General features: G+C 49.5%; 1 protein-coding gene across 1 annotated transcript in view; it reads left to right on the top strand.

Annotated features, from left to right (window-relative positions):
* Positions 1-26,685, top strand: part of TLL2 (tolloid like 2) — a 111,624-nt gene that overhangs the window by 2,017 nt on the left and 82,922 nt on the right. The window contains exon 2 of the mRNA XM_004580014.2: positions 24,848-24,958. Coding sequence (XP_004580071.2) covers positions 24,848-24,958 — 111 coding nt within the window. The remainder of the gene's footprint in view (positions 1-24,847; positions 24,959-26,685) is intronic.

Below are 26,685 nucleotides of genomic sequence, written 5' to 3'. Positions count from 1 at the left end.
TGGGCTGAGATGGATGAGATGATGGGTTCCCGCAGGCGGTGACATTTCTCTGGGCATTGTCCAGCCCACCTGCCCCTGGTGGCTGCAGAGAAGAGTAGGGTAAGGGGACAACAGCCTCCTCCCTCAGCGGGGCAGGCAGTGAGAACTAGCAGGACTTAATGAGTGTCCGTGTCCCACCCACCCTGTGCCTTGGTAGTGCCCTGGATGTCTCAGTCTCTTTCCTCCTGTCAGTGGAGGTCATGGGGCAGGACTCAGGTGGCTCATGGGGAACCCCTCTGCAGTTGACACCGTGGTGGCTGCCCTAATTCATGTTGCTGCAGTAGCTGTAGTCCAGGCCAGAAGTTGAATGGGTTCCAGGTGGGTTAGGTGTGGATCAGGAGGCTGGTAGACCTAAAGGAGCATGGAAGACCCAAGAGTGCTGACAAGGTAGGAGCTCAAGCCAGTTTGGAGAGGTCTGGTCTTACCCCAAGGGAAGATTCCTGCAGAATACTCACCTGTTCTGTACTTCTTGGGGCCTCTCAGCTGGGCACGTGTGAGTGGAGAGTTGGTTTCCGGCTAGTTCTCCAGCAGGTGGCCCAGAAGCATGCTCTCCAGAGCACTGTTGGAGTAGTAACCTCAAACACAGGGCACCGAGGCTGGGGAGCTGGGGTGGGGGCTGAATGGAGCGGGGAGCAATCACCCTAGAGCACATGGAGGGGTGCAATGCAAACCTCCAGGTGCCGGGTGCTGATCCTAGTGCTCCAAGTCTGAGGGGGAGAGACATAGTTCTGTGTAGGAAATTTTCCTGTTGAAGCCCCTTTTCTCCAGGGATTTTGGAAACAAAACTGCTGAGCCCCAAGTATGCATGCTCCATGGCTATTCAAAGACAAGGTGGGTGGGGCAGTCAAGACCAGAAGGAGGGGCTTGGGGGCTTGGGTTTACCTCTATTGATCTTCCGGGGCCATCTTGAGTCCTCCCACCCAAACCCCTCAGCTCCAGTCTCTCCCTGGGCCATGCTGATGCTGAGCATGACAAGGAACGGGCACCGGCAAGGCGTGTGGGGGAAGGTAGTGTCTCTAGTCTGCCCATCCTCTAGCAATTCCATCCCTCAGGAAGGCTGGCTGCAGCTGGCAATGTTAAGAGCAGGCCTCTCAGCTGGGTCAAAAACTGCACCTGCTGGTTGTATGCTTAAAGCAAACCTCTAGGGGCAGCCCTGCCCACTGTTCCACTCAGGTCCCGACTACCTGCCTCTGCAGTCAGAAGCCATGCCCCTAGGCTTTGTATCACCCGTGTTGCCTGTCCTTCAGTGTCCCTTCTCCACTCTGTGGCAGGTCCTGCATGCAGAGGGGAGGGGTGTGAATGTGCTCCTGAGCTCAGGCTCATTCTGGTTTGCATCAGCCGTCTTGCCCCGGGCCAGCATCACACCATGTAGGTGTTTGGGGTGGAGCACCCAGCTCCTGCTTGGTCAGTATTAATGTTCTGTGACCTGTGGCTCTGGTCCAGCCTCCTAGGCTGAGCTGTTGTGACCTCGAGCAAGTTACCTGATTTCTCTGTGCCTTAGTCCTCAAAAGTAAAAGAGGGACTCTGATAGATTAGATGCTTTGCAGATTTTCTGGAAACACTCTTCATGCTAACCTTTGTAGCAGATTTTAAGATATGAACTTTGAAATTTGAATTTACCAGTGGACAATTGATTTGATGTTATCCACAGGGATTTTTTTAAAAAGATTTATTTATATAGTTTTTTTTAATTATTGGATAGTTAGATATACAGAGAGGGGAAGAGGCAGAGAGGAAAATTTTCCATCCGATGATTCACTCCCCAAGTGGCCACAATGGTTGGTGCTGTGCTGTTCCAAAGCCAAGAGCCAGGAGTTTCTTCCAGGTCTTCCACATGGGCACAGGGTCCCAAGGCTTTGGGCTCTGCTTGACTGCTTTCCCAGGCCACAAGCAGGGAGCTGGATGAGAAGTGGGGCTGCTGGTATTAGAACCAGTGCCCTTGGGGATCCTGGTGTGTGCAAGGCAAGGACTTTAGCTGCTAGGCTACCAGGCCAGGCCCAGGGATTTTTTTTTTTTTTTAATCTGGTGATTGTGGATTAAGAATGAGGTTGGGAAGTCCTCTTGTCTGGGGTGTAATGTGTGTGTGTGGGGGGGTCCATAGTCCTGCCCTCCCCTTTTTAAGATTTATTTGTTATTTTTATTGGAAAGTCAGATGTAGAGAGAGGAGAGACATAGAGAAAGATCTTCCATCCATTGGTTCACTCCCCAAGTGGCCGCAACAGCTGAGCTAAGGTCAGGAATTTCTTCCGGTTCTCTCAAGCAGATGCAGGGTCCCAAAACTTTGGGCCATCTTCCACTGCTTTCCCAGGCTGCAGGCAAGGAACTGTATGGGAGGTAGAGCAGCCAGGACATGAACCGGTGCCCATATGGGATCCTGGCGCGTGCAAGGTGAGGATTTAGCCACAGAGCCCTGCCATTTTTTTTTTTCTCCTCTGAGAACATTAGTGCAGATGACAGTACATTCCAAGGTGTCCTCCCAGACTCCAGGCATTGAGAGCAAAGCTTGGGAACCTTCTGCCTGTTCTCATCTAGAATTGTTTAGCTGCATATGAGCGAGAAGGCCTGGGTCCTGACCTTGACGTCCACTTTCACTCCTTTGACCCCTCCATGCCTCAGCCTTGGCACCTGCACCATGGGGCTGGGGCGGCATTGTTCACCTCATGTGTGCAGGTGAAGCTGCTTGCAGACTCTTCAGAGAGCTGAGCATCAGACATGAACTTGGGGGTGGGGCATTTACCTGCACAGTGATCCCAGGAAGCAGGGGTGAGTGAGGCAAGAAAGAAGGGGACTCACTGAAGGGAGCAGTGCTGGGAATACTGCTGCAGGCTGCAGACTTTGGCCCCCACTGGCACCCCTGAAAGGCTTGCAGAGTCTCACGGGGTTACCTACCCCACATTAGAAGGCGGGGCTTTAATCAGGGGCCGCTGCCCTTCATGGTTTGCTTGCGAATCCCAGATCTGTTCCTGCACCAGAAGCCACCCTGATCTCGGTAGTGTAGGACAACTGGTGCTTAGAATGCTTGTGGATGCTTGCGTGAGGAATTTGGGAAGGACATATTTCAGTTCCACATTGGCTGAGCATCAGCCCGGAAGATATGACGGCTGCGGTGACTCCACACTTGGGCTCTGGAATCATCTGCAGGCTTAGTCACTCACATGTCTGGCACTTGAGGATAAAAAGTTTCTAGCAGACACTGAGGAATGGCTAGACAGGTGCAAGACTGTGACATCAACCCCATGGGGTCAGGGAATGTTGTTTGCTGTGGTCACTGCTTTATGCTAAGGGCCTAGAGCAGTGTCCAGCATCTAGGGCACTTGCCCATATTGCCAAGTGACAGGATAATGATTTGAGCCTTGTGGAGATAGGGTCGGTGACTAAAGGAACTGTACACTCAATGTCAGCCTGGAAAGTGACTCAACACTGACTGCTGACCCTGAAAATCCTGAGCACAGAGGACAGGGCAGTGTTCTGGTGTCGCCAACCTGCGTGCAGAGATGGGTATGCAGGTTTCTCTTCTTAAGAAAAATCACTTTGTACAACTGATTTTTTAAAAATTTTCCTTTAATTCAAATATTTATTTATTTATTTATTTATTTATTTATTTATTTTTATTGGAAAGTCAGACACACAGAGAGGAGGAGAGACAGAGAGAAAGATCTACCATCTACTGATTTACTCCCCAAACGGCCACAGTGGCTGCAACTGAGTCGATCCCAAGCCAGAAACCCAGAGCCTCTCCAGGTCTCCCACATGGGTACAGGGAGGGTCTCAAGGCTTTGGACCATCCTCAGTTGCTTTCCCAGGCCACAAGCAGGGAGCTGGATGGGAAGCAGGGCTGCTAAAATTAGAACCGGCACCCATATGGGATCCCAGAGCGTGCAAGGAGAGGACTTTAGCTGCTAGGCTACCATGCTGGGCCCTGTACTACTAATTTTAAACAGCTTTATTAGCATGTTTTTATTTGTTGAAAATGCAGAGAAAGAGAGAGGGTGAGAGGGAAACAGAAAAAGAGAGAAAGACAGAAACTTTTATCTGCTGATTCACTCCCCAAATGTCTGTAATAGCCAGATCTGAAACAGGTTGAGGCCAGGAGCCCAGAACTCCATGTTCCCCACATGGCTGGTAGGGATCCAAGCCCTTGACTTACCACTTGCTGCCTCCCAGGGTACAAATCAGCAGGAAGCTGGGATTGGAAGCAGAACCCGGACTCAAATCTGCACATTCCCACATAGGATGCAGGCATCCTAAGTGATGTCTTAACCACTGAAACCAAATATCTGCCTCTGGGTCCTGAAGCAGAGACCATGTTCCCAGTGGTGCCTGGCAGAAGTCTGAGTCCCTGGCATGAATTGCCACCTGCCCAGCACCTCCAGCATTCCTCCCCAGGCCATATAGAGCAAAGGGTAGCAGGCATATTAAGCATTATTTTTCATCCGTACCTGTCATTGTGTGCTTGTGGATAGGCAGGTGCTGATTTGCTGGAATTAAAGTAGTCCAGGGCCAAATGAGAATTAAAGGTGTGTCTTTCTCAGTTCTCTAAGGGAGAAGCAGCATCTAATCCACCTGTAATCTCAGTATTTCCCACTGGATGGTGTCCTGAGGCAGGGTGTGAGCTGGTTAGGAGCACAGTCTCTGAGGTCTGCAGATCTGGATTCAAAATCCGTGGCCTCTGCAAGGCTGGGTGGCCTTGGGGGAGTTACTTAACTTCTCTGAGCCTCCATTCCCTCACTTGGAGAGAGCTACCACCATCCACGTCTCAAGGTTGAACGATGCATGCTTGTCAAGGGCTGAGTCCTGCTGCTGGCCCACAACAAGTGCTGTGTGATATCCATTTCTATTGTCAAAGCACAGAGCAGATGCACACACACAAGCCCTTCTGAACTCCTTTACTGGAATCCTGTAGAGCCATCAGTGAAATCAACAAACAGCTGATGTCATGAAGTTTAATGAAAGTTAGAGATGTTTTTACTTTCAGACCTGATAGTTGTTGTTTAAAGAGGTTCTCTGAGTGAAGGGTGAGTTTTGTGGTGGATGCATTTACCATCAATGAAAATCGCCTCAGTGAAGAGGAGGGACTGGGGCCTGAGGTCTGAACTGGTGGACTCTGGCTGGCCAGCTCCCGAATCACAGCCACCAAGGAGCAGCTGGGCTACGAGGTGGTGAGCGCATGGCCATCAGATGCCACCGGAATCTGGAGCAGCCCTGTGGCTCAGTGCCCAGGTGTAGGCACATGGCCACCTTCGGTTTTCCCACGCAGCCCTGAGTGGGTCCTCAGCCTGCATAGCCTCAGTGCCCAGGCTGCTATGGGTAACAGGAGCTGCTGGTAGTGGGCTTGCTGGTAGGCAAAAGGCACTCAATGAGGTGTCTAGCAATTAGAAGCACTCCACCAATACAGAGAGTGCACAGCTATAGAAAACTGTATATGGAGTATAGTAATATCTAGTTATATGAATAATTAATGTAATAACACGAAATATAGTATTTATAATATGAATAATAATGCAAAATATGGAACATAATATATTATCATATGAACAATATAAATGTAGTTGTGAATAATAATTTTACAATAATGGAATAAACATGATTAGATGTGGAAGATATTATATATAACATAACTAAGTTATGTACAATGAATAATCATATAACATGTAAAGTGGAACATATATGTTAATATGGTATAGAATAAATGAATCTGGAATGTTTTGGCAATTTGGGAAAGTGGTATTAAGGAAGAGACAGGAACTGCGCAGATGCGCAGGAAGGGCAGAGTTGTGGCAGGCTTAGTGAGCTGGGATGCATCATTCAGCATCATTTGTTCCTGGGTATCTATCACAGAGCATTTGAGAGATCCAGGGCTCCTGGTCTCCAAAGGTGAGCAGCAGCAGAAATCCAGGGTCTTCCCAGCCGCTATGTGCTGTGACCTCTGCCAGCAATCCTGGTCTGCCATGGGGACCCTGCAGATGGAGGGGCCAGCCATCGTGCCACCCAGGAAACCAGCCCTATTTGCGGATGTGTGAGTGACGTTGGGCAAGAAGCTCCTCTCAGGCTGTCCCAGTAACAGTGCTCCCAAGAGCCCAGGGACCAGCAGGCCTTGGGCCCCACATCCCCACCTAGGGAGACTCAGCAGAACATGAAGGAAGGCTGTCACTTCTTGGGTCACCAGCTCACTCTTTGCCTTCTCCTCCCTCATGTGTGTTTCAAGAAGGATAGCAACAAGTCAACCCTGTTCCTACAGTGTCAGGAGGCCTGCTGATGACCCAAAGAACCTGTCTCCCTGCGTTGTGCTCCCAAACAGTAACTACGTGCATACAGGCTGGCTTCTCATGGCTTCCTCTTTAGCTGCTCAAAAGGCAGGTCTGCAAACACAACAACAGGTGCCGAGGCTTCCTGCTGGGTTACACATGTGTCTGTGATCTGCCACCTCCCACCACTGCTCCCAGGTACCAGAAAATGTCCCCAAGCTTACCCACCTAGGTCCTTGGATGTGGATGCTCAGCGCTATTCTCACCTCTCATCAGGTGGGGCGCTGCCCTCCATCCCGCCTGGGCTCAGGGTCTCTGTGAGCCTGGAAGCTCTAGCTTCCTACAGGCACAGCCTTTCCTGTAAACTCCTTCCCCTGCCCCTGACTCTGTCCTCCTCCCTGCTGAGCTCATCCTGGCTCTGCTCCTTTTGCCCTTGGCTCACCTGAGGCTGCCTGGGGCCAGGAAGGTAACAGAGTACAGGCAGGTCCTTAACTCGAGAATCTAGTCACCCCACTAGCCACCAGTCTCCTTTGCCCTGTCCAGAACCCCAATCCAAGTCCTGCTGGTTCCAGTTTCAGAATTGAGCTAGCCTGTTCTCTTCTACCCATCCTTCACTGGCTACTGGCAGCTCTCACTCTGGCTGCTGTGACTGTGCCTGGACCATTTTTTTTCTTATGCCATTTTTGCTACCTGACATCTGTTTCCCACGCTGCGGGCAGAGTGATCATTCTGAAATCCACGTCAGCTGGTGGCTGACCAAGCCGAACCTACTGTGATGATGTCTGCTTGCACTTGCCAACACGCCCTGAGTGCTGTGGCCTGTTACTTCCCCTGTCTCGGCTCCCTCTTACCTGCCAGGCTCAGCCTCACATCTGTCCTTCCTGCCTGGTCCTGTCTCAGACTGCCACTCCGACTCCTGCTCCAGCTCACCACTTACTTGTTCAGCATTTCTCCCCTGAGACCTCCCCAGCGCCCTCCACGGTCAGGCTCCTTCTCCCTGCTGCTCATGACCTGTGTATTTCGGCATGTCACTTTTTACATCTGTAACTGGAGATAGTGATAAAGCGGACAATGCCCTCTATGGGATAGAAATTATGGGTAGAAATGTGTGCATTCCCTATCAGCAGCACAGTGTTGGTGCATGGTGGTTGCTCAACTACTCTTTGCCAGCTTAACAACCAAAGGAGCTCCGAGGGGGATTTGGAAAAGGTGGCAGTCACCCTAAGTCAATACGGGACAGCCTCCTGGCAAAGCATGAGATTTGGAGGGCTGGGATGCAGGGATGGCATTTCCGGTTAGGCTAGACTGTGTGAGCAGAGGGTAGGCAGCAGGATGCTAAGCTGGGGCTCGCTGTGGTCTACTTTGCTGCATAGGAGTGACAAACTGAAATAAACTTGGGGCAGTGAATGTCGTGTGGAGACTTTTGGAATATATCCCTAAGAATGTGGGGAGCTACAGATGCTTCTTGAGCAGAGAACTGTAGCATGAACACATAGGCTGCCTAGGATCTGTAGAGGCAGGAGGTAAGGGGAATCACCAGGAATCCTGGACATGGGATCCGGAGTTCTGTGGTGTGGACTTGGGAGTAGCGAGGAAGGGAAGAGGGAAGTGCTGGAGGCCTATGCCTGGGAGGGGTCTTAGCTGAACCGTGTCACAAGGTCATGGTCCACACTTGGCTGGCTCCATCCAGACAGGTTCAGCAAGCTGGGGTTCCCTTGAAGTGGGCAGGAGAGGTGGAGTATGTTTTAGCAGAAAACATATTTTCCTCATTTACCTAGCTGAGACTTGCATGCATCTAGTGGAAGACATTTAGAACACGTACTAAGTAAGCAAGAGAAAAAATCTCCAGCAACCCCATCTCCAGAAGTGATTGTTGTCAGCATGCCGCACGTGTTCTGTGCTTTCTCTGTGCGTATGTGCAACTTTTCTGTTCCTGGCAATGCTCTCTGTGTGGCTAGGGATCTGCTTCTGCTTCACTTCCACTGAATACTGTCAGCTCTCTCTGTGGCAGGAAAGATGCCCATGCCCAAGGTCCATTGGCGAAGCCTCCACTGAAGTTGCCCTGTTATATGGCTGTGCCATTCAACCCATCCTCTATCTGGACAGATGGGTGTTTTCCCATTTTCTTACTTTTATAGTCAACAATGCTGGAGTTATCCTGAGAGCTAGATTTTTATGTACATCATTATTTCTTTAGAATAAATTCCTAGAAGTGCAATTGGTGAGTCAAAATATAGATTTTTTAAAGTATTCGGAGTCTTTTAAAAAGTTACTTATTTATTTGAAAGGCAGAGTTAGAGAGATGGAGAACAAGAGTGAGAGAGAGATCTTCTATCCACTGGTTCACTTCCCAAATGGCCACAACAGACCTGGACTGGTCTGAAACTAGTATCCAGGAGCTTCTCTCCAAAAGCTGATCAAGTGAAGGTTGAAGTTGGTGATACTTAAGAGTTCCTAGGAAACACCAAACAGCAAACCTTTAATGAGAGAAGTAAGCAGAAGAGAAAAAATAGCACATGAATAGGAAACTCATATAGTGGAGGCAACAGAATGGTCAAAATACACTTTTTAAAGATTGATTTATTTAAAAGGCAGAGTTAGAGAGAGAACAAATCTTCTATCTGCTGGTTCACTCCCCAAATGACCGCAAGAGCCTGAGCTGAACTGAGCTTATTTGAAACTGAGAGCCAGGAGCTTCTTTATGGTCTCCAAGTGTGTGCAGGGGCCCAAATACTTGGGCCTTCCTCTGCTGCCTTCCTTCCCTGGTATACTAAGAGGGAGCTGGACTGGAAGCAAAGAGGCTGGAATTCAAACTGAAGCTCCAGTATGGGATGTCAGTGTTCTCAGCAGAGGCCTAAACCACTGTGCCAAAATGTAGACCCTACGTGTATTTTATATATATTTTTTAAAGATTTATTTTTATTGGAAAGGCAGATTTGCAGAAAGAAGGAGAGACATAAAGATTTTCTGTCTGCTGGTTTACTCCCCAAGTGGTCACAATGGCTAGAGTTGAGAAGATCTGAAGCCAGGAACCAGGATCTTCTTCTGAGTTTCCCATGCAGGTGCAGGACCCCAAGGCTTTGGACCATCCTCTACTGTTTTCCCAGGCCACAGGCAGGCAGCTGATGGGAAGTGGAGCAGCCAGATATGAACCGGATGGGATCCTGGTGCTTATGAGGCAAGGATTTAGCCACTGAGCCCACTTAAGTGTATTTTACAAGGTTCGAAACTATTTCCAAAAGGCATAGAAGTCACAATAAAACTGCAAATTAAAGATATTGCAAAACACATTTCTCAAATCATCAAACATTTTTAGAAACCGAAATACTAAGTATTAGTCCTAATGGAAGTGTAAACAAAGGGAAACAATTCAAGGAAAATTTGAAAAGAAAACTCTGAGGGCCAGTGCTGTGGCATAGTAGTTAAAGCCAACACCTGCAACACTGGCATCCCAAATCAGCATCTGTTTGAGTTCCGGCTGCTCCACTTCTGATCTAACTCCCTGCTAATAAGCCTGGGAAAGTGGTGGAGGATGGCTCAAGTGCTTGAGCCCTTGCACCCATATGGGGGACCAGGAAGAATCTCCTGGATCAAGAGCTGGGGCGGGAAAAGACCATCTCCACTGAACCTCAGGGCTGAATTTCTAACTCTGTAGGTGAGGGTGTGACTTGCACGGGAGGTTGGAGACATTTGCCCAGCTCACTGGTTCCCCCTCGTCTCATCAGGGACTGGCAGGCAGTGAAACTAAACATGTGGTCCAGGGGCCAGCAGGGCCATGACTGTTCTGGATAGCCCATCAGCCACACAAGCCAGATCTCTGAGTCCAACCCAACAGGGATGAGAGCTGGGAGGAAACATGGTGATTGTTTTCTTCTGTATTTCCTGTTTCCTAGGAGAATCCTGAAGACCTGGGGAGGGCAGGGTCTTGTGCAAAATCAGGGTCAGGTGGAAGCTGTGAGCCTGGCTGGAGGGAGCTCCCCAGGTTTCCTTACCAACAACCAAGTGCAACCTTCCACTCTCTGGGCTATTTAGGGGCTCCAGAGGCCCGCTCCCTTGGCAGAGTGAATCATGTGAAATAGTGCTGGTGATCGACAGCTCTATGAAACCCCATCCCTCAGTGGAGAGATTAGAACTTATGAGATAGGCCTGGGATCAGGTACACTCAATGCAAATTTAGAGCCAAGGAAGTTCTCGGACGTTAGTGCCGCATCCCTTTCCTCATTACCCCACTGAGTCTACCTGAGCTCCAGCTGTGGGGACCCTGGAAGCATGCACGGATGCTGATTCCTGTCCTGCTAGAGGGAGGCAATGGGAAGGGTCATTTTGGTCATCCCCATGCCTGGTGAGAAGCCCATCTTCCTAGGGAACCCTGGAAGTAATGGGAGGTTTTTCTTAGAATAGCTCCAAGTGGGGCCTCAGCAGGAAGTAGATCTTGCCCCATGTGTTTCAGATGAAAATACAATAATGAAGGCACTAATTAGAGTTACAGGTTAAAGAAACAAGAGAAGCAAGAATCACCAGCCCACCCTGGGGGAAGGAAGAAGATGGGAAGGCAGTGGGAGTAGTGATTGGAGTTGCACCTGTTGGGGGCAGGGCAGGGGAATGGTGGTGGAGGGGCAGTGACAAGGGTATGTGCTTGCCACCCAAGCAGCGGAAAGTGTCTGCAGCCCCTCTTTCCTCCTCCCACTTCCCTGCTGGGCTGTCTTCCGGAAGTCAGAGAGCACAGGGCAAACTGGAGAATGTGATCAGGGTGCAGACTCCTTGGGCATGGGGCAGAGCTGGCAGGGTGAAAAATAAGTCAACTAAAGCCCAGGCCTAGTCACAGCTGCTCCTGCACACGTACTGAAATAGTTTGCATGTCTTTACAGCATGATTTGTGAGTAGCAGATCTATGGAATATATGACACCATGCCCCACTCCCCGCAGAGGTAGACATTATTAGTTGTTCTGGATTGTTTGCCTGAGGGTCCAAGAAGCCATGTCACATTGCTGAAAGAAACATGACCAATGGAGTGGGTTGGCACTGGAGATGAAATCTATTTGGAGCTATAAAACTAAAATAGATTTGCAGCTATGGCCTGCTGGGCCTTAACAAGCTGGTGGTTATTTTTCTTTTTAATTAGCTGAGCAGGTGGTTCGTTGAGCCCAGTGAGTCCAGCTTGGAAAACTGAGGTGTGGCATGGTCTGAAATGTCTTGATGCAACGAACTTGTCATGCAGATGAAGAGGCAAGGTGGGAGGCCTATATGCCTCCAGCAAGGTGGCCCTCCTGGTGCATCTGTGAAGTGGGATGATAAGGCACGGGCAGGAGAGGGGCTGGAGGCTCAGGAGGGGCGGCCAGGTTTGGCTCAGCTGTGCAGGGCGCTCTCCTCGGTCCTGATTGACTTTTAGCATGCAGGTCCTCATGGCCTGCACTGTCAGGGCCCTGGGTTTAGGCTTCAAGTGGCTTCACACAGAAAACTCCTCACTGGAGGTAAGAGGCTGTGGGTGTTGCCTGTATGGCCTGGTGTGTGATCAGGAAATAGGCCTCCATGCATGAGCCACTTCTGTCACTTTACAGCACTGGGCTGAGAGGGATTTGAAATCTGTCTCAGGAGAGAGTGGGTGAGAGGAGACATGTAGTTATCTCATATTTTCCATCGCCAGGGCATGGTTGGGGGTCAGCAGGCATGGACGGGAGGGCTGAAATTTTGAGCGACTTGTTTGACCTTCCTAGGCAGCGTCTTCCTACGGGAAAAAAGGACATGACTTGGATGATTTAAATTCTCCCTGTGGTAGACACCCCATGATGCCAGCTAGTTTTGTCAGTCCTCCATGTAAAACTTGCCATGAATGTGTTTGATCCAATTAAAATATTTACATCTTCCCACTCCCCTCTGCCATATGCTAAGCCATCCGGCCCTCACCAAAGCTATTTCCCCTGGTGGCAGCAGCTGGGGACCCTAGAGACAGGAGGCTTCCCATACTAAACAGATCCTGCCCGTTCATTTCAGCCCCACGACCCAGGAGGCGTGATTCCCATCTCCCATTTCCTGTCCTCCTGAGCTGAGACCTCTCTGTGCCTGAATGCAGAGTCCTGAAATTTAGGGTCATGGTTTCAAAGTTCATGGTCCTGAGAATAAACAAAAAAACTATTGTGGCAGCATAGAGCTGCGGACCCCATTAACAGCATCCCATGAATATTTATAGCGTGGAACTACAAAAGCACATAGAGGCCATATTGTATTTCCTAGCACTTTCTTTCCATGGAGTCCTTTCTCGGTGGGTCACTTTAATGTAAGCTTTGCTTATTTAGTTGCACACTTTAAGCCGATTAACTTTTTACTAAAAAAAAAGCCCTCCCTGTTTGTTTGTACATACGCTCCCTTGACAAAGATTCACAGAAAATTGCTTTAAACCTGGTAAATCGCTCTGCTGGAAATGCAAGGCAAACAGTACATCTCTGGGCAGGGCTCCGCTGTAGCTCTTCCGCCTCTGGTCTCTGCCCTACTCATCCTGCATCCTGAGGGGAATCAGAGGGCTCTGGCCTCCATAGTTCATCCTTCAAATCATCAGAACTTATCACCAGTTGACTGTCCTGGGGAGCATCTAGGACGTCTCCCCTGCCTCCTGAGCAGGTGTCACTCAGCCCACTGAAAGAAGAGGGAGTGTGATCCAGTGTCAGTGTGGAAGGGCTACAGGGAGCATTGATCCCCTCAGTGTGTCTCCTCACTACTACAAGGGGCCTGACTTGTAAATGAGGCCCCTGGAGGTGTGGATCCAGGCTGGGGGGTCTACATGCCAGCACTCCGGGTGTTTAGATCAAGGAGTCTGTGGTCAGACCCTGAGAAACATCGAGCTGCTCCACCTGTCTTGTTGAGCTGAAGACAAGATCATTGAGAGGACAACTGGGCAGAGTCACACATGGCTTGCAGCATAGACAGTGCTTCATGTCCTGAGATGGAGTCAGTTTGTGGAATATGTGTCATGCGGGGTCCAAATAGGAAGCTGGTTGGAAATCACACCACCCTTGGGTGGTACCTGGCACAGCAGTTGAGATGCCACCCAGGGACAGCCACATCTCTTATTGAAGGCCCTGTGCTCCTGGAACTGTACTTTCAATCCTGTTTTCTCAATGCCCCTGGGAGGCAGCAGGTATGGCTCAAGTACTTGGGTCCTTGCTACCCATGTGGGAGACCTGGATTGAGTTCTTGGCCCCAGCTTCTGCCTAACTTAGTCCCAGCTGTTACAGGCAGTGAGCTAATAGACATGCAATCTTTTTCTCTCTCTGCTTCCAAATAAATAAAAATAACAAATTAATTCTAAAATTACAGCATCACCTGGTGCAGGCCCATGTTGTCAGTACTTGATGTGTCTATCTGGGAATGGTCTGGTTGGTGGTAGTGAGCTGCAGCAGGTCGAGCACCTGCCACAGGTTCGTGACCATGTAATAAAAGCCAGGAGGCCATTAGTTTTTTGTTTGTTTTGTTTTAATAATAACTTCATTTTATTTTTGAGGATGTTTACATAGTTGAGAAGGATTCATGGCCGTGTGGACCACCGAGTAGGGTCAAGGAATGGGGAAAGTGGACGAGACAACTGTATCCAATCTCCTTCCTTCTTTTTCTATCTGGGGAAAGTGGGGAGAAAAGGAGAGGGCCACTCCCAGAAGCCCAACTGTATCAGTGCCTAGGGATGGGGAATGGCCATGCAGTGTCATCCCAGGGTCCCTGATGTGGAGCATATTCAGAGGATACTGCTTAAGTGGTTTTGACAGTTCTGAGATGCTCTTGGTTTCGTTGCTACAAGGTTGAGGAAATCCTTGCAAGGTCCATTGGCTGACATAGTCCACCTTAGAGTCTTAATTCGTGCAAATACTTGCTGTCAAAGCTTGGCTGGGAGAGCTGTTCAGTTTGTTCTGCCCTCCATGGCACTGGACTTTGTCTGCAAGTCTCAATGTACTGGCTGTCTTGTCTCCCATGAGCATCTGCGAATGCTGTCTGCTGCACAGGCCTCAGTAACTGGAGAGCCAGTTCTGACACATGCACTCCACAGTCAGATCCTGTGATTTTCTCCATGGTTGGAGTTCTGAGTCCAGTGGTCCAGTTGGGGAGGTCATCAAAGAAACTTTGCCCGAAGTGACCCCAGACCTCTTACAAGCACCAGCGAGTACTGGAACCTAACCCAGTCTGACACACCTCAGACCCAGTCCACACCCATGCTAAGGAATACTACAGCCATATCCAACCCAGATCATCACTATCATTCTAGCTCTCTCACTCACTGGTGGGAACTGCAGCCCAGCCTATAGTTTAACTCTCCAACCAGACCTGCTCCCAACCATAGATCTTGATTGTGCCGGTGTTTGCTACAACCCCATCTTGGTCTTTGCTTTCAAATGCTTCAATCTGGCCTGGCCTGTCCCGCCCCCAGTCCCAACTCTTGCTGGTAGGAGCTGCAGCCTAGCCCTGCCCAGTCTGCCCCCATTCCCAGTTTTTGTGCAGACCAGATGGTGTGATAGCCTAGCCTAGCCCAGCATAGTTTACACGCCATCCTGGCTCTTGTGTATGTCAGTGTGCTATGGTTTGGCCTGGCCCTGCCCAGCCCATCCCTCTCCACCCCCAGAGCCAACCCATACACCTGTTAACAAGTGAAGCAGCCCTGCTAGTCCTTACCAATACCCAGCCCTGACTTACATGTTCACCAGTGGGAGTGATGGCCCACCAGGGGAGTTCCCCAAGTTCCCCCACCAAGCCCACTCCCAGACCCAGATTTCATGCATACCAGTGGATGCCAGACCCCTAACTGGCACAGTCTGCCCCCAGTGTTGGCAGTGTATATGCTGGTGGATGTTGTGGCCTGGCCCACCCCACACCCAAGAACTGGTGCTACAGCCTAGACCATCCAGGCCTGTTTCCAACCCCAGTACCCGTGAGTGTTAATGAGTCCCATGGTCTTACCTAGCTCAGCTTGTCACCACCCCTAACCCTCGATACCACCCCCTTGATACCTTTGATACCACCCCCATACCAGCTGGTTTACTCAGCCCTCAAGTAAACCAACTGGCATGGCAGTCCCACAAGGGTGAGCCCATGACGCCCCATAGAATCTACTCCCAGATCTGGTTCTCTTGTGTATTCATTAGTGTTATGGTCCATCCCCTGCCCTGACACTCACTGGGGGGCACTGTGGTCAATCCCTGCCAGGCAGGGCTCCCATTCATGACTTTCGTGTGCCAGTAAGCAGTGGTTGATACTAAGAAGCCCAGCTCAGGTCTCCCACATTGGCGGGTGTATTTGTTTGACCCCCAAAACTCCTCCGGTTTCCTTCCTCTAACCCACTCGATCTTAGCCCCCTTGTTTAACTGCAAATACAGTAGTGTCACTGGTGGAAGTCCCCCAGAAGTCACTCTTTACCTGTCACATTCTGCCTCAGCAGTCCTCCCTCCCACACATCTTCCCTGAGCAATCAACAGCCCTGCATGCCAGTGAGCACACAGATCTCCAACCCTGGTCTTTCCATGGTGTTCCACACCAGCCTGGAGCTTCACCCACCCACCCAGGGCGCACACATGCTTGCACATGGTTGTCAGACCTTGTCTGCTGGCATGCCGATGTCTGCTCCCCAGTTATTCCTTCTTTCTCCCAAAAGAAACAGAAAAGGATATGAAACTAAGCTGGCACACTGATAGAGTTAACGAAAATTTGGCATTAACCAGGTCCAAGATCCCTGCTATTAGCTGCTTTTCTCCCAGCATTAATACTTGCCTAGGTACAATGCAGCCTAGGCAGTTGCCTACAGCTGGGGAGGTTATTGGTTTTGGAGTGAGCTCTGGGTCAAGGCAGGGCAGGTGGACAGGATGGACTGGGACGGTCAGGGGGCTGTCCTGGACTTGCGGCTGCTGGACACCTGGGAGCAGAGTGTTGGGGACTGTGGCTGCAGGCAGAAGTCTCCTTCTGACTAGGCTGCTGCGTGCCCAGTACACACCCCAGCTCCTCAGGCTCTATCAGGCCCATTTAGCACTGCCAGGATCTGCCCCCTTCAGCCCAGCCTCTTGGGGAATCTGCCCTCTGTCCCTTTTCAGCATCCTGCCAGACCATCTAATCTGCCAGGCCCATGGCTCCTCTGGTCACAGGGCACTCATTTCAGACCCTGCCCCTCCCCTGAATCCCAACTGTAAGAACCAGGCCCTGGGTGGGCAAGGAACTGAGCTCTCAGTCTTGAGGTGGGTTTGAGCCCTGCCTCCCTCTCACCAGTTGTCAACTTGAACTACTTAGTTTCTCCAAGCCTCGCACTCCCCGGTGAAACTGGGCTTTTGGTTCTTGGCCTGCCTCCCCCTAGGACTTTGGCAGGGTGCATTCATGCACTTGCTTGTTCATCTATCAACATGTTCTGAAGGTCAGTGTTAGGCCTTGTGCTGAGTGCTGGTGTCCCATCCAGCCGGGGATGGATATTCATGAAAGAGAGGGCCAGCTGGAAAATCCTGAGCAAAGTGAGGGGCTCTGTTCATGCACTGACCGTCCCAGAGTCTCCCTGCCAACCCTGACCACCCTGGCCAGCTTCTCAGTTCCTGGGCCCTCAGACCCTGCCTTGTCTTTGGATCTGCAGTTAGATTGCCTGCTCCAGCTTGTTCTTCCCCACAGCCTCTGCCCAGCAGCCATTTCTACTCCCAGGGCCTTTGCCAATGCTACCCTTTTCCTCCTGCTGTGCATCTGTCAGGCTGGTGTTCATGTGTCATCCTCCTACTCAAGCACACCCCCTCCATGAGGCCTTCCCAGACTCCATGCCTCATGTCTGAATTAGTCTCTCCTCTCTATGCTTCTTTTACTCAGAGAGGCAAAAAGATGCATAGCAGATGAGAGTTAGAATTGATGGGTGGCCTGCAGTGAATTGCCTAGTCCTGCTGAGCCTGTTTCTCTCATCTGAGAGGTGGGCATGCCGGTGTGTGCTGCAGTGCTGCGTGCTGCTGTGCGTGCTGCACAGGTGTGCTATTGGAAAGGTTCAAGCAGTGAAAGATACTAGTCCTTTTGCCTCCAGGGGGCTGGAGAGAAGTTTGGGGACAGTGTAGTCACATGTCAATGCAGACGCACATCAGAAGGGTGTGAGCTCATATATCTGGACGTGAGTGACCAAGAGACCACTCAGGCATCTGCTGGTGACTTGGGGTGCCTTCTTGTCCTAGGAGCCTTCAATTCCTGAAAGATGGCCAGGTGTACAAACTGACTCCAGAATGTGTTCGTGTGGTCAGGGGACCCCACAGAAGGAGGTTTCAGCATGCTAGGACATGCTGCCTGCTCTGTCCTTCTTTCATGACTCTGCGAAGTTCCACAGGAAAGAAAGCAGCTTAACACAGCATCTCTTGGAAGCATCTTAGATGATGAATCCGACCTGATGTGTGCAGGCCTGGATTTTTGGATCAGGGAGATCAGGGCCTCTTCCTGCCTGCAGGACCTTGGCCAAGTCCTACTTCCCCTCGAGGCCTTCATCTGCTCTCCTGAACATAAGGGACCAGGGGCAGGGATTTGGGCCAGTGGTTAGGATGCTGCTGGGGCACACACAAGCAGTGGCTGAAAGAGTCCTTTCTGCCAGTGCCTTTTAAAAAATTGTTTTCATTATTTTCCATGATACAGTTTTGTACGTATAGGAAGTCCTGCCTTTGTATCTTTCGAGTAATGAAGTAGGAACAGGAATGGTCCCATCAGAAGTGGTGAGCAGATGTACTGAGTTCATGTGCCGAAGACCTACAGCCTGGTCCCAGGGACCTGGTGAGTACTATGGGTGGAGAAAGACAGGGCAAGGTGCTGTGCTGGGCGCATCCTGGGATGGGAGTGACAAGAGGGGACCTTCCCTTGCAGGGCTCCACTGGTGGCCTCCTATGGTAGCCATGAGGTTCAGGCTCACACATGGCATCAGAGGGTGCCCATGACAAACTTTAGAAAGCGTGAGGTCCCGGGTGGAGGGCGGCTGCTGTCACTGGCTGGTATGCTGCAGCTGCTCCTACTGGCTTGTGAGGCCACAGCTGCAGGCACACTGCTTCCCAGCCCCACCCTCAGCCACTCTGCACTCAGCCTCAGCGCTTGGATGTTTACATCCGAAAGTCGGCAAGGGTTGCAGACTGAGGCTGCGCCCACTGCCAGTTAAGTGTCAAAACACCACCACTTTTGTGTCATTAGAAAATATCTTTAAAATTAATCTCTTCATGTTTCCAAATATATTATACAATAGATTTTAAATTAGATTTGACTACAAGCAAAAGTGGTTAGAGAGGGAGTCAGAGTTAGAGAGGGGACAGAGATCTTTCTGTGCTGGTTCACTCCCCATATGATTGTAACTGAGCCAGGCCAAAGCCAGGAGCCTGGAGCTTCATCCACGTATCCCTCGTGAGTGGCAGTGATCCAAGCATTTGGGCCATCTTCTGCTGCTTTCCCAGGCACAGCAGCAGCGAGCCAGATCAGAAGTGGACCAGCCAGGACTTGAACTGGTGTCCATAAGGGATGCCAGCATCACAGGCAGTGGCTTAACTTGCTATGCCACAATGCATTTTTGATTTCTGGAAAGCGTTTTCCCTGTTGTGTTTCATAGTGCCTGATATAGTCACTACCCAGAGCATTGTAACAAAATACTACCTCCTAGTGACAACTGCTTGAATTGCAGGTTGACATTTCCATGGGGTCAGCCAAGAGGGGTAGGGGTATTGCCCTGATGTGCGTGTGGATGCTGCCTAAGGCCTCCATTTGCATTTTACATCTCTGCAGAGGATAACCCTGCCTGCCCTCTCCATGCCAGCCAGCAAACACAGAGACAGGGAGAAGCTCATGATCCCAGAGTCTCTGCTGTTGGGGACAAAGTCTCCGGGCCCTTGGATCAGTGCCTTTCTGGTGCCGGTGTGCACTCCATTTTCTGGAGGGTATTAGCATGCATGCCCTGGTTCAGCAGGTCTGAGTGGGCTTGGAGGCTCCAGCATGATGCTGCTTGTCTGCAGGTCACATTCTGAGGAGCCAGGGTTGCTGGCTTGAGGGTGATGGGGAGCCTGCCGGGACAGAGCTATTTGTTCAGTGAGGATTTGGAAGCTGTGCGTTGATGCATGTAGGAGACTCTTTCCAGAACCCTCGGTGAGTGGTGAAAACCACCATGCTCAAGTTCCCCACAGGAGATGGCACAGCATTTTCGTGTAACTTTCACACAGCCTTCTGTGTATAAATCAACTCTAGCTAACATTTAATACTGTGTACAGTGTAAACACTGTGTGAATAATTGTTTCATCTTGTTTAAGGAATAATGACAAGAAGAAAAAACTTCAGTGCAGATACTATTTTCTCCCTAAATAATTTTTTAGGAAGATTCATTTTTAATTTTTTTAATTGGAAAGGTGGATATACAGAGAGAGAAGGAGAGACAGAAAGATCTTCTGTCCACTGGTTTACTCCCAAGCAGCCACAACAGCCAGAGCCAAGCCCATCCAAAGCCAGGAGCCAGGGGCCCCCCTTGGGGTCTCACACATGGTGCAAGGTCCCAAAACCTTGGGTCGTCCTCTACTGCTTTCCCAGGCCACAAGCAGGGAGCTGGATTTGGGTAAGCAGAGCAGCTGGGACACAAGTGGCTGCCCATATGAGATTCTGGCTAATGCAAAGCAAAGACTTTAGCCACTAGGCTACTGCGCCGGATGCTCCTTAAATATCTTCAATCTATGGTGGTTGGATCCATGAATGCAGAGTCCATGGGTAGGGAATATAGACTCAGCCCTAATAATCTAATGTTTTAACTTACATGGCATTTGTTTTGATATATAATATGAGGTTCACAGGCAACTTTATTTTTATTCAAGCAGCAGCTCACCTCTTTATTTCAGATCAATCCACTGGTTACGCGCCTACTTTCGCAAATTTGTGAGACCTCCGTGGCCAGACATCAGCTTTCACATACAGTATAGCCTAGGGACAGGAACTGGCTTCTCAACATACTTTGATGTCTGAGGAACTCAGTCTGTTTGGCGCTGGGTTTTTGTTTTGTTTTGTTTTGTTGTTTTTGAGAGAGAGAGAGAGATCTTCTGTCGGTTCACTCCTCCCAGTGCCTCTAATGTGCTGGCCCAAAGCTGGGAGCTGGAAGCTCTAATCCAGGTGTCCAGCGGGATGGGCAGGAACCCAGTCCTTGAGCCGTGACCTGCTAGCTCCCAGGATTTGCATCAGCAGGACCCCAGAGGCAGAACAGAGCTGGGAATCAAACTCAGGCCCTTGGATATAGGACAGGTGTTCTACCCGCCAGGCTCAATGCCTGCACATGATGTACTTTACTATTACTGTGTCATCAGTGAGGTGTATTCAGTCTACACACTGATAAGGAGCTCCTTAACTTTCGTTTTACTGCCATCTTGCACAGTCAGAGATGTTCCTCTTTTTCTGCCAGTCACTCCCATAGCTTTCAGTAGGATTTTATGGCGCTTGACACAGCACCATGCTTTCCCCATCAAGGTTATTTCTAGATCTGTGGTGGTTTTTGCTGTTTGAAATAGAATGTGTATATAATATGAGTTATAATAGTTAAAATACGTGTATAGCATTATATTCTCTATTATTTATGTCGCATTTATAATTAGCCATCAGCTACATGAGGTGACTTAAGTGGACTGCATTGAAATGAATTTTAAAGTGTGATTGCTCAGCCCCATCAGCTGCATGTGCTTCCTAGTCCCCTGTGGTTAGTGGGTGTCCCTTCAAAGAATTCATCGCAGAAAGCTTCCGGTGGTCTGCAGGTGCTATGCTTATCATTGTCATGCCCTTCTTTCTTATACTTTGTTGTTGTATCTTACTAATTTGGGATCATTTCCCCATCTATCCTTTTAGGATAGGACAGCTGCTTTTATGTCAAGTTGCTCTTTTACGCTGATTTCCTTCCTAAGGTTTAAAACCAGGCCAAGGTAATTGTCTCTCCACGTCTTGCTCATGTGCCTGACAGACATCACTAATCAATCTCAGCTCTCTGCTGTTTTCTGAGTTACCAGTTGCTTGTTGGTTATGTCTAGAAAGGAGCACGCCCTGGCTTCTTGAAGCTGTCCTGTTATGCCCAGCAGATGGTGGCTTGGGTCTTGGATCTGCCAAGTGATCCTGGGTGTGACCTTGAACAAGCCCATGCAGAAGGAGCTGTGGCATGAGAAGGAACACAGACCCTAGCGAATGTTCTGGTTCTGGGCCGAGACAGAGGAGCTTTTCCAGGCTTCCTTGCAGTGCTGTGGGTTCTTACTGTGGGAGGGTTCTCCACTGAGTGAGGGGCAGGAGACCTGCACTGTCCATGAGGGTGTCCACAGGGACTTGAAGTTGGGCTGGGAGCAAGATTTGTATGATAGACATAGTTTGGGATTCAGGCCCTAGCAAAGAGAACCCAAAGCACCATGGGGTGGGAGACTGGGCTGGCTGCGGTGAGGGGCCCTCAGGCACTCAGCGGGGACAGCTTGTGGGCTCTCCTGTGGTTGTGCTACCAGGGCTCTGGGCCTATGCCCCCCTGTGGCTCTTTTGGTTTTGGCCCCCTGGGCTGGGCACAGACACCAGTGTGTGGCCCCTGGGATCCCGCATGTGGTCTGGAGGCACATGGTTATGGCTGCAAGCCATTGCAGAGGAACGGAGTCTGGAAGTGTGGCTCCTCTCCCTAGCGGAACCAGATGCCAGTCTGACACCACATTCTGTAGTCTCAGTAGATGCTGAAAGCAAGCCTGAAAAAAGCAGACATTTTATTCTCATCTGAAAGTTGCAGCTGAAGTCTCCAAATGGCTAGGTTATCTGACTGGCATGGTGGGTGGGCCTTAAGCTACAGCTGGTCTGCTGCAGTGCCTCGCTCTAGCCTGAGGATGCCTGCAGCACCCCAAAGGATGGCTCTCCCTAGGAAGGCTTGATTGGTGACACTGGTGTGTAAAACTGGAGTCTGTCCTTCAGGCATTTAGAATCTGGCGCTCCTTTGGGTACAGGCGGGGAGGCCATGTGCTGAGCAGGGCAGCTAGGAGAGCAGGAAAGAGCTGTGTGGCCTTGAGAAAGCCATCTGGAGCTTCAACTTCTCCAGCTGCAGAGTGGGAATGAGCTAGTTTAGGGCTGAGGGAAACGATGAAGAAATGCTGCAAGGGAGCAGTCCATTGTTAACTCCCCTGCCCGCCCCCAGGCAGTGCCTGTCCTCTGCTGGTTCAGGAGATGCTTGCAGGTGGAAACATGGATGCACTGAGCCCCTGTCGTCTGACTGATGCGGTCTGGTTGGGATCATGCGGTGGAAATGAGAGCTTCATGGAGGACGCGTTGAAGTTCGTCAAGGCTCCCTGAAAGAGGCTGTAGGGGAAGGGGAAGAGACAGGTGGCCAGAGGAACCCAGCATCTGCCAGAGACCAGCTCCGGCTGACTCGAGAGCTTGCAAAGGATGTGTGGATCAGCGAGATAATAAGAAGGATAGAGTGGACCACTAAAGCATGATGCTCATAATGGACAATTCAGAAAAGTTGCCTTCTTTATTTATACACAAATCATTACAAGCTTATGCACAACATCCAATTGTTTCATTTTTACTTCATTATAAAAGAATGATTACACAATCAATCCTAAGAAACATTATTATTATTTTACTTCAGAAAAAATGTTTTCAGCAAGCTGTTACTTATTCAAACCTGCAGTGACCTGGCTGAAGCCAGGACTCCACGGTTGGCAGCACATGCAGTTACATAGTGATAAGTGGTTTATCTATATCCAAAATCAATTTTCACTAAATGTAAACTAATATTGCTTAAAATATCAAGAGTACAGAATTAAAAGAAAAGCTCATAAATGGAAGGAATTTATAAAGGCATATAACATAGATTCTTTATTAAATCTTATAATCAATCATGCATTGATTACCACCACCTTCACCTAGTACTGATTCAATTGTTTTTTGTTCTTTTGTTAAAGGGCAGTGAAAGGGATCAGGGCAACTCAGCCTTTCTACAAACAGAGGGCCTTTACAAGAAACTTTTTATCTTTATAAATTGTTTTCTTTCCCTAAATATAATCAATATAAGGTAGAAATTTTAAGCCATTTTTGGGGGGTTCACATTTGTCTCTCTTTAGATTATGCCCCATATACTTTCTGCTTTCTGTGGTGAGAAACCAAAATGCGTCATTTCATGTGTTGTAACAGTTTGAGGCGCATGGTAGACAAACTCTTTGTACCTCCATGATTGCCATCTGTTCCAAGATATTATCAAGCCATTTCTTAAGGAAAACATTACTTATCTTAGGGCAAGCTTCAGGACAAAGGTGGGCACATACCAGGGTGTTTGGAGACATTGTGGGCTCAATTGTACAATTGTATGCTTTTAGCTGTGTGCTATTGCCTTAAGTTGTTAAAGACGCCTTTACCATAACATTTTACCATAACATTGATTGATCAGTTTGAGATGTTATACCAGTTACAGGAATCATCTCACATTTGCAGAAAGACAACAACAACTCCCTCAGGAGAATTCTATGAAACATCAGAGAGGTGATTGAGTGTCCCTACAGTGGGATGAGGCAGCAATGAGGTGACCAGAGACCTTCTGCTGGGCCATGCCATGCAGTCAGAAACTCGCTGTAGCCTTGCTAACTGAGGAGCAGTGCTCATCACACACCCATGCCAATTGACCGAACTGCATGGCTCTCCACAAGAAACAGCTGTCTTTTTTGAGACCTACAGAGAAAGATGGGGTGGGGGAGAGAGAGAGAGAGAGAGAGAACCATTTGCTGGTTCACTCCCTAAATGACTGTGACATCCAGGATTTGATCAGGTCAAAGCCAGGTGCCAGGAACTTCTTCTAGGTCTCCTACATGGTTGTCAAGGACCTACTACTTGGAACATCTTCTATTGCATTCCCCGATGCATTAGCCAGGAGCTGGATTGGAAGTGAAACAGCTGGGACTGGAACTGGAGCCCACCTGGGATGCTGGTGCTGTAAGGCTTAACTCACCTAGCTACAATGCTGGTCGTGCAAGAGCTGTCTTTGAGCTGTTTTTTTTATCCAGGGCCGCCTAGAGCAAGGTAAAACAAGTGACTTTTCAAATATCTTACAAGGGCCTGGCATGGTAGCTCAGCGGCTAAAATCCTCACCTTGCAAGCACCAGGATCCCATATGGGTGCCAGTTCCAATCTTGGAAGCCCCATTTCCCATCCAGCTCCCTCTTTGTGCTCTTGGAAAGCAGTTGAGGATGGTCCAAAGCCTTGGGACCCTACACCCAAGTAGGAGACCCGGAAGAGGCTCTGGGCTCCTGATTTCAGATCAGCTCAGCCATTGCAGCCGCTTGGGGAGTGAGTTCATCATCAGACGGAAAATCTTTCTCTCTGTCTCTCCTCCTCTCAGTATATCTGACTTTGCAATAAAAATATAAATCTTTAAAAAAATCTTACAAAAAAGGCTTTGTCCACCAGACCAAGGGAGAAATTGGATTAGATGCATTGTTTTTGTAGTTTCCTACCCAAAATTTCAGCGAATCCATTTGACACATTAATAAATCCATTTTTCTTAGTTTCCAGTTTAAACTTAAAAATGAACAAACAAACAAGAACCAAAAAGCCCAACTTGGTTTCTTTTTCTTCTTCCCAGCTGTCTTCTGGGGGGACATTGCCTTAGATGAGGATGATCTGAAGTTGTTTCACATTGACAAGGCCAGAGAATGGACCAAGCAGTCGGTGGAGGAAACGGGACACAGCACAGGTAAGTGGCACCCGCACATCCCCTTCTCCTGACCCAGGTGGCAGGGGTGAGGGACGCCAGCAGGGCCAATGGGGACTACAAGGCTTTGGAATCAAGCTTATCATCCCAGTGGCACTCATTTGTGAAAACCCAACCAGGTCAGCCCTCCTTCTCCACTGGGAACTAGCACCTTCATGTTGGCTGATCCTTCTAAGAAAATTTCCAGTTCATCTCCAGTTCAAAGACAGAAGGACACAGTAGGAATCTTACCTTCAAGGGCACATTTTACACCAGGGAGACTGGGTTTAGACCTGGCCAAGGCTCTAACACCTCAAGGTTCAATTTTCCTGTCTGTGAAATGGGAATGTGGCCAGCATTGTCCTCTAGAGATTTGGGAAGTGGACCCCAGTCGGACATGCTTATCTAAGGAAGGGCAGGCAGATGAATCCTAACTCCTTGGGGCCAGTGTGGAAGCAGCCAAGGCTGACGCTAGCCAGGTGAGTGGAAGGCATACAGGGGGCTGGATCCTGAGAGGGAGAGCTATATGCCAAGCAAGGGTCTGGGATCAGAAGGAAGGAAGGCTGGGTGGCTTGTTGATGGCTCCTTGAGGGCAGGAGGTATGAAAGGGCTGGCCTGTGAGCTAATGAGCCCGGCTTTGCCCTATGAGCTGCTGGGCTTTCCAGTAGAAGAACAACTTGCTCAGCATGAGGGCCCATCTCCTGCTGCCCTCTGGAGTCCACCTAATACCGTGCATGTGCTGCATCCCAGGCCACACTGCTGTGGGTCATGATGGCAGAGGGGTCTGTCAGGCCGCTTGTGCTCTAGCTGGCATCCAGGAGCTCCCTGAAGCCTGGATAGGGCAAGGTAGGTGGCAAGAGGTCAGAGTGGGACGGTTCCCATGGCTCCTGGGGAGCAGGAGCAGCTGCAGGAACCACCAGGGGGTGATGGATGAGGGGCCAAGGTTGTCCCATGGGCAGAGGAACTGGTTGTCAGGCTGACAGCCAAGCGGAGCAATTGGGCACTTCAGACATTCGTTGTAATGTCTGCTTCTTCGACAGTCATTTCTCAGGATTGTAGCTCCTGTTCTGTAGGCTTGGAAAATGTCAGAATTGTAAATGAAGATTTAGGTTATTTTTTTGTATCAAAGACACATAGCTTTAATGGAGCCCTAAGTGAGAGAAGCATCTCTTCATGATTCTGCCATTCCAGCTGTCACAATCTTCTTCTCTGTTCTTGCCTGGAGGCTTAGAGAAGTTGACTTAACTACCATCTTGATGGTTTTGTTTTCCCCACAGTATTATTTATATGTGGTGAACTTCACATTTCTCAAATGTACTGTGCAATGAACTTCACATATGCACATGCCTGTGTAGCCATCTACCAGACTAAATATGGAACATTCCAGATCCCAGAGGCCCCCTGAAGTCCCCTCCCAGTCAGTATTCCCCCAGTAGCCACCAGCCCAAATCCTGTTACCTGAATGAGCAGAGCCATATCTGTGTGTCACAGCATGTGTTCCTATGAGTCTGTCTGCTTCCTTGTGACTTTATGGCTGTGGGACTCACCTGTGGCTGCGTGGGACACTCAGTGATTTCACTGCTGTGCAGAATTCTGCTAGACGACTCTCGCAGGTGTCTTCATTCTTCTTTTGCAAACATCCTTGGCTCTGGGAGAGGAAGCTGCTCCCTGCATTCTTGTATTCATCTTTTGGTGAACATGTGTCTCATTTCCACTGGGAACATGCCCCA

Source organism: Ochotona princeps, chromosome 13, assembly GCF_030435755.1.
Source record: "Ochotona princeps isolate mOchPri1 chromosome 13, mOchPri1.hap1, whole genome shotgun sequence".
Lineage (NCBI taxonomy): Eukaryota > Metazoa > Chordata > Mammalia > Lagomorpha > Ochotonidae > Ochotona > Ochotona princeps.
This window is presented reverse-complemented; position numbering and strand designations above follow the sequence as displayed.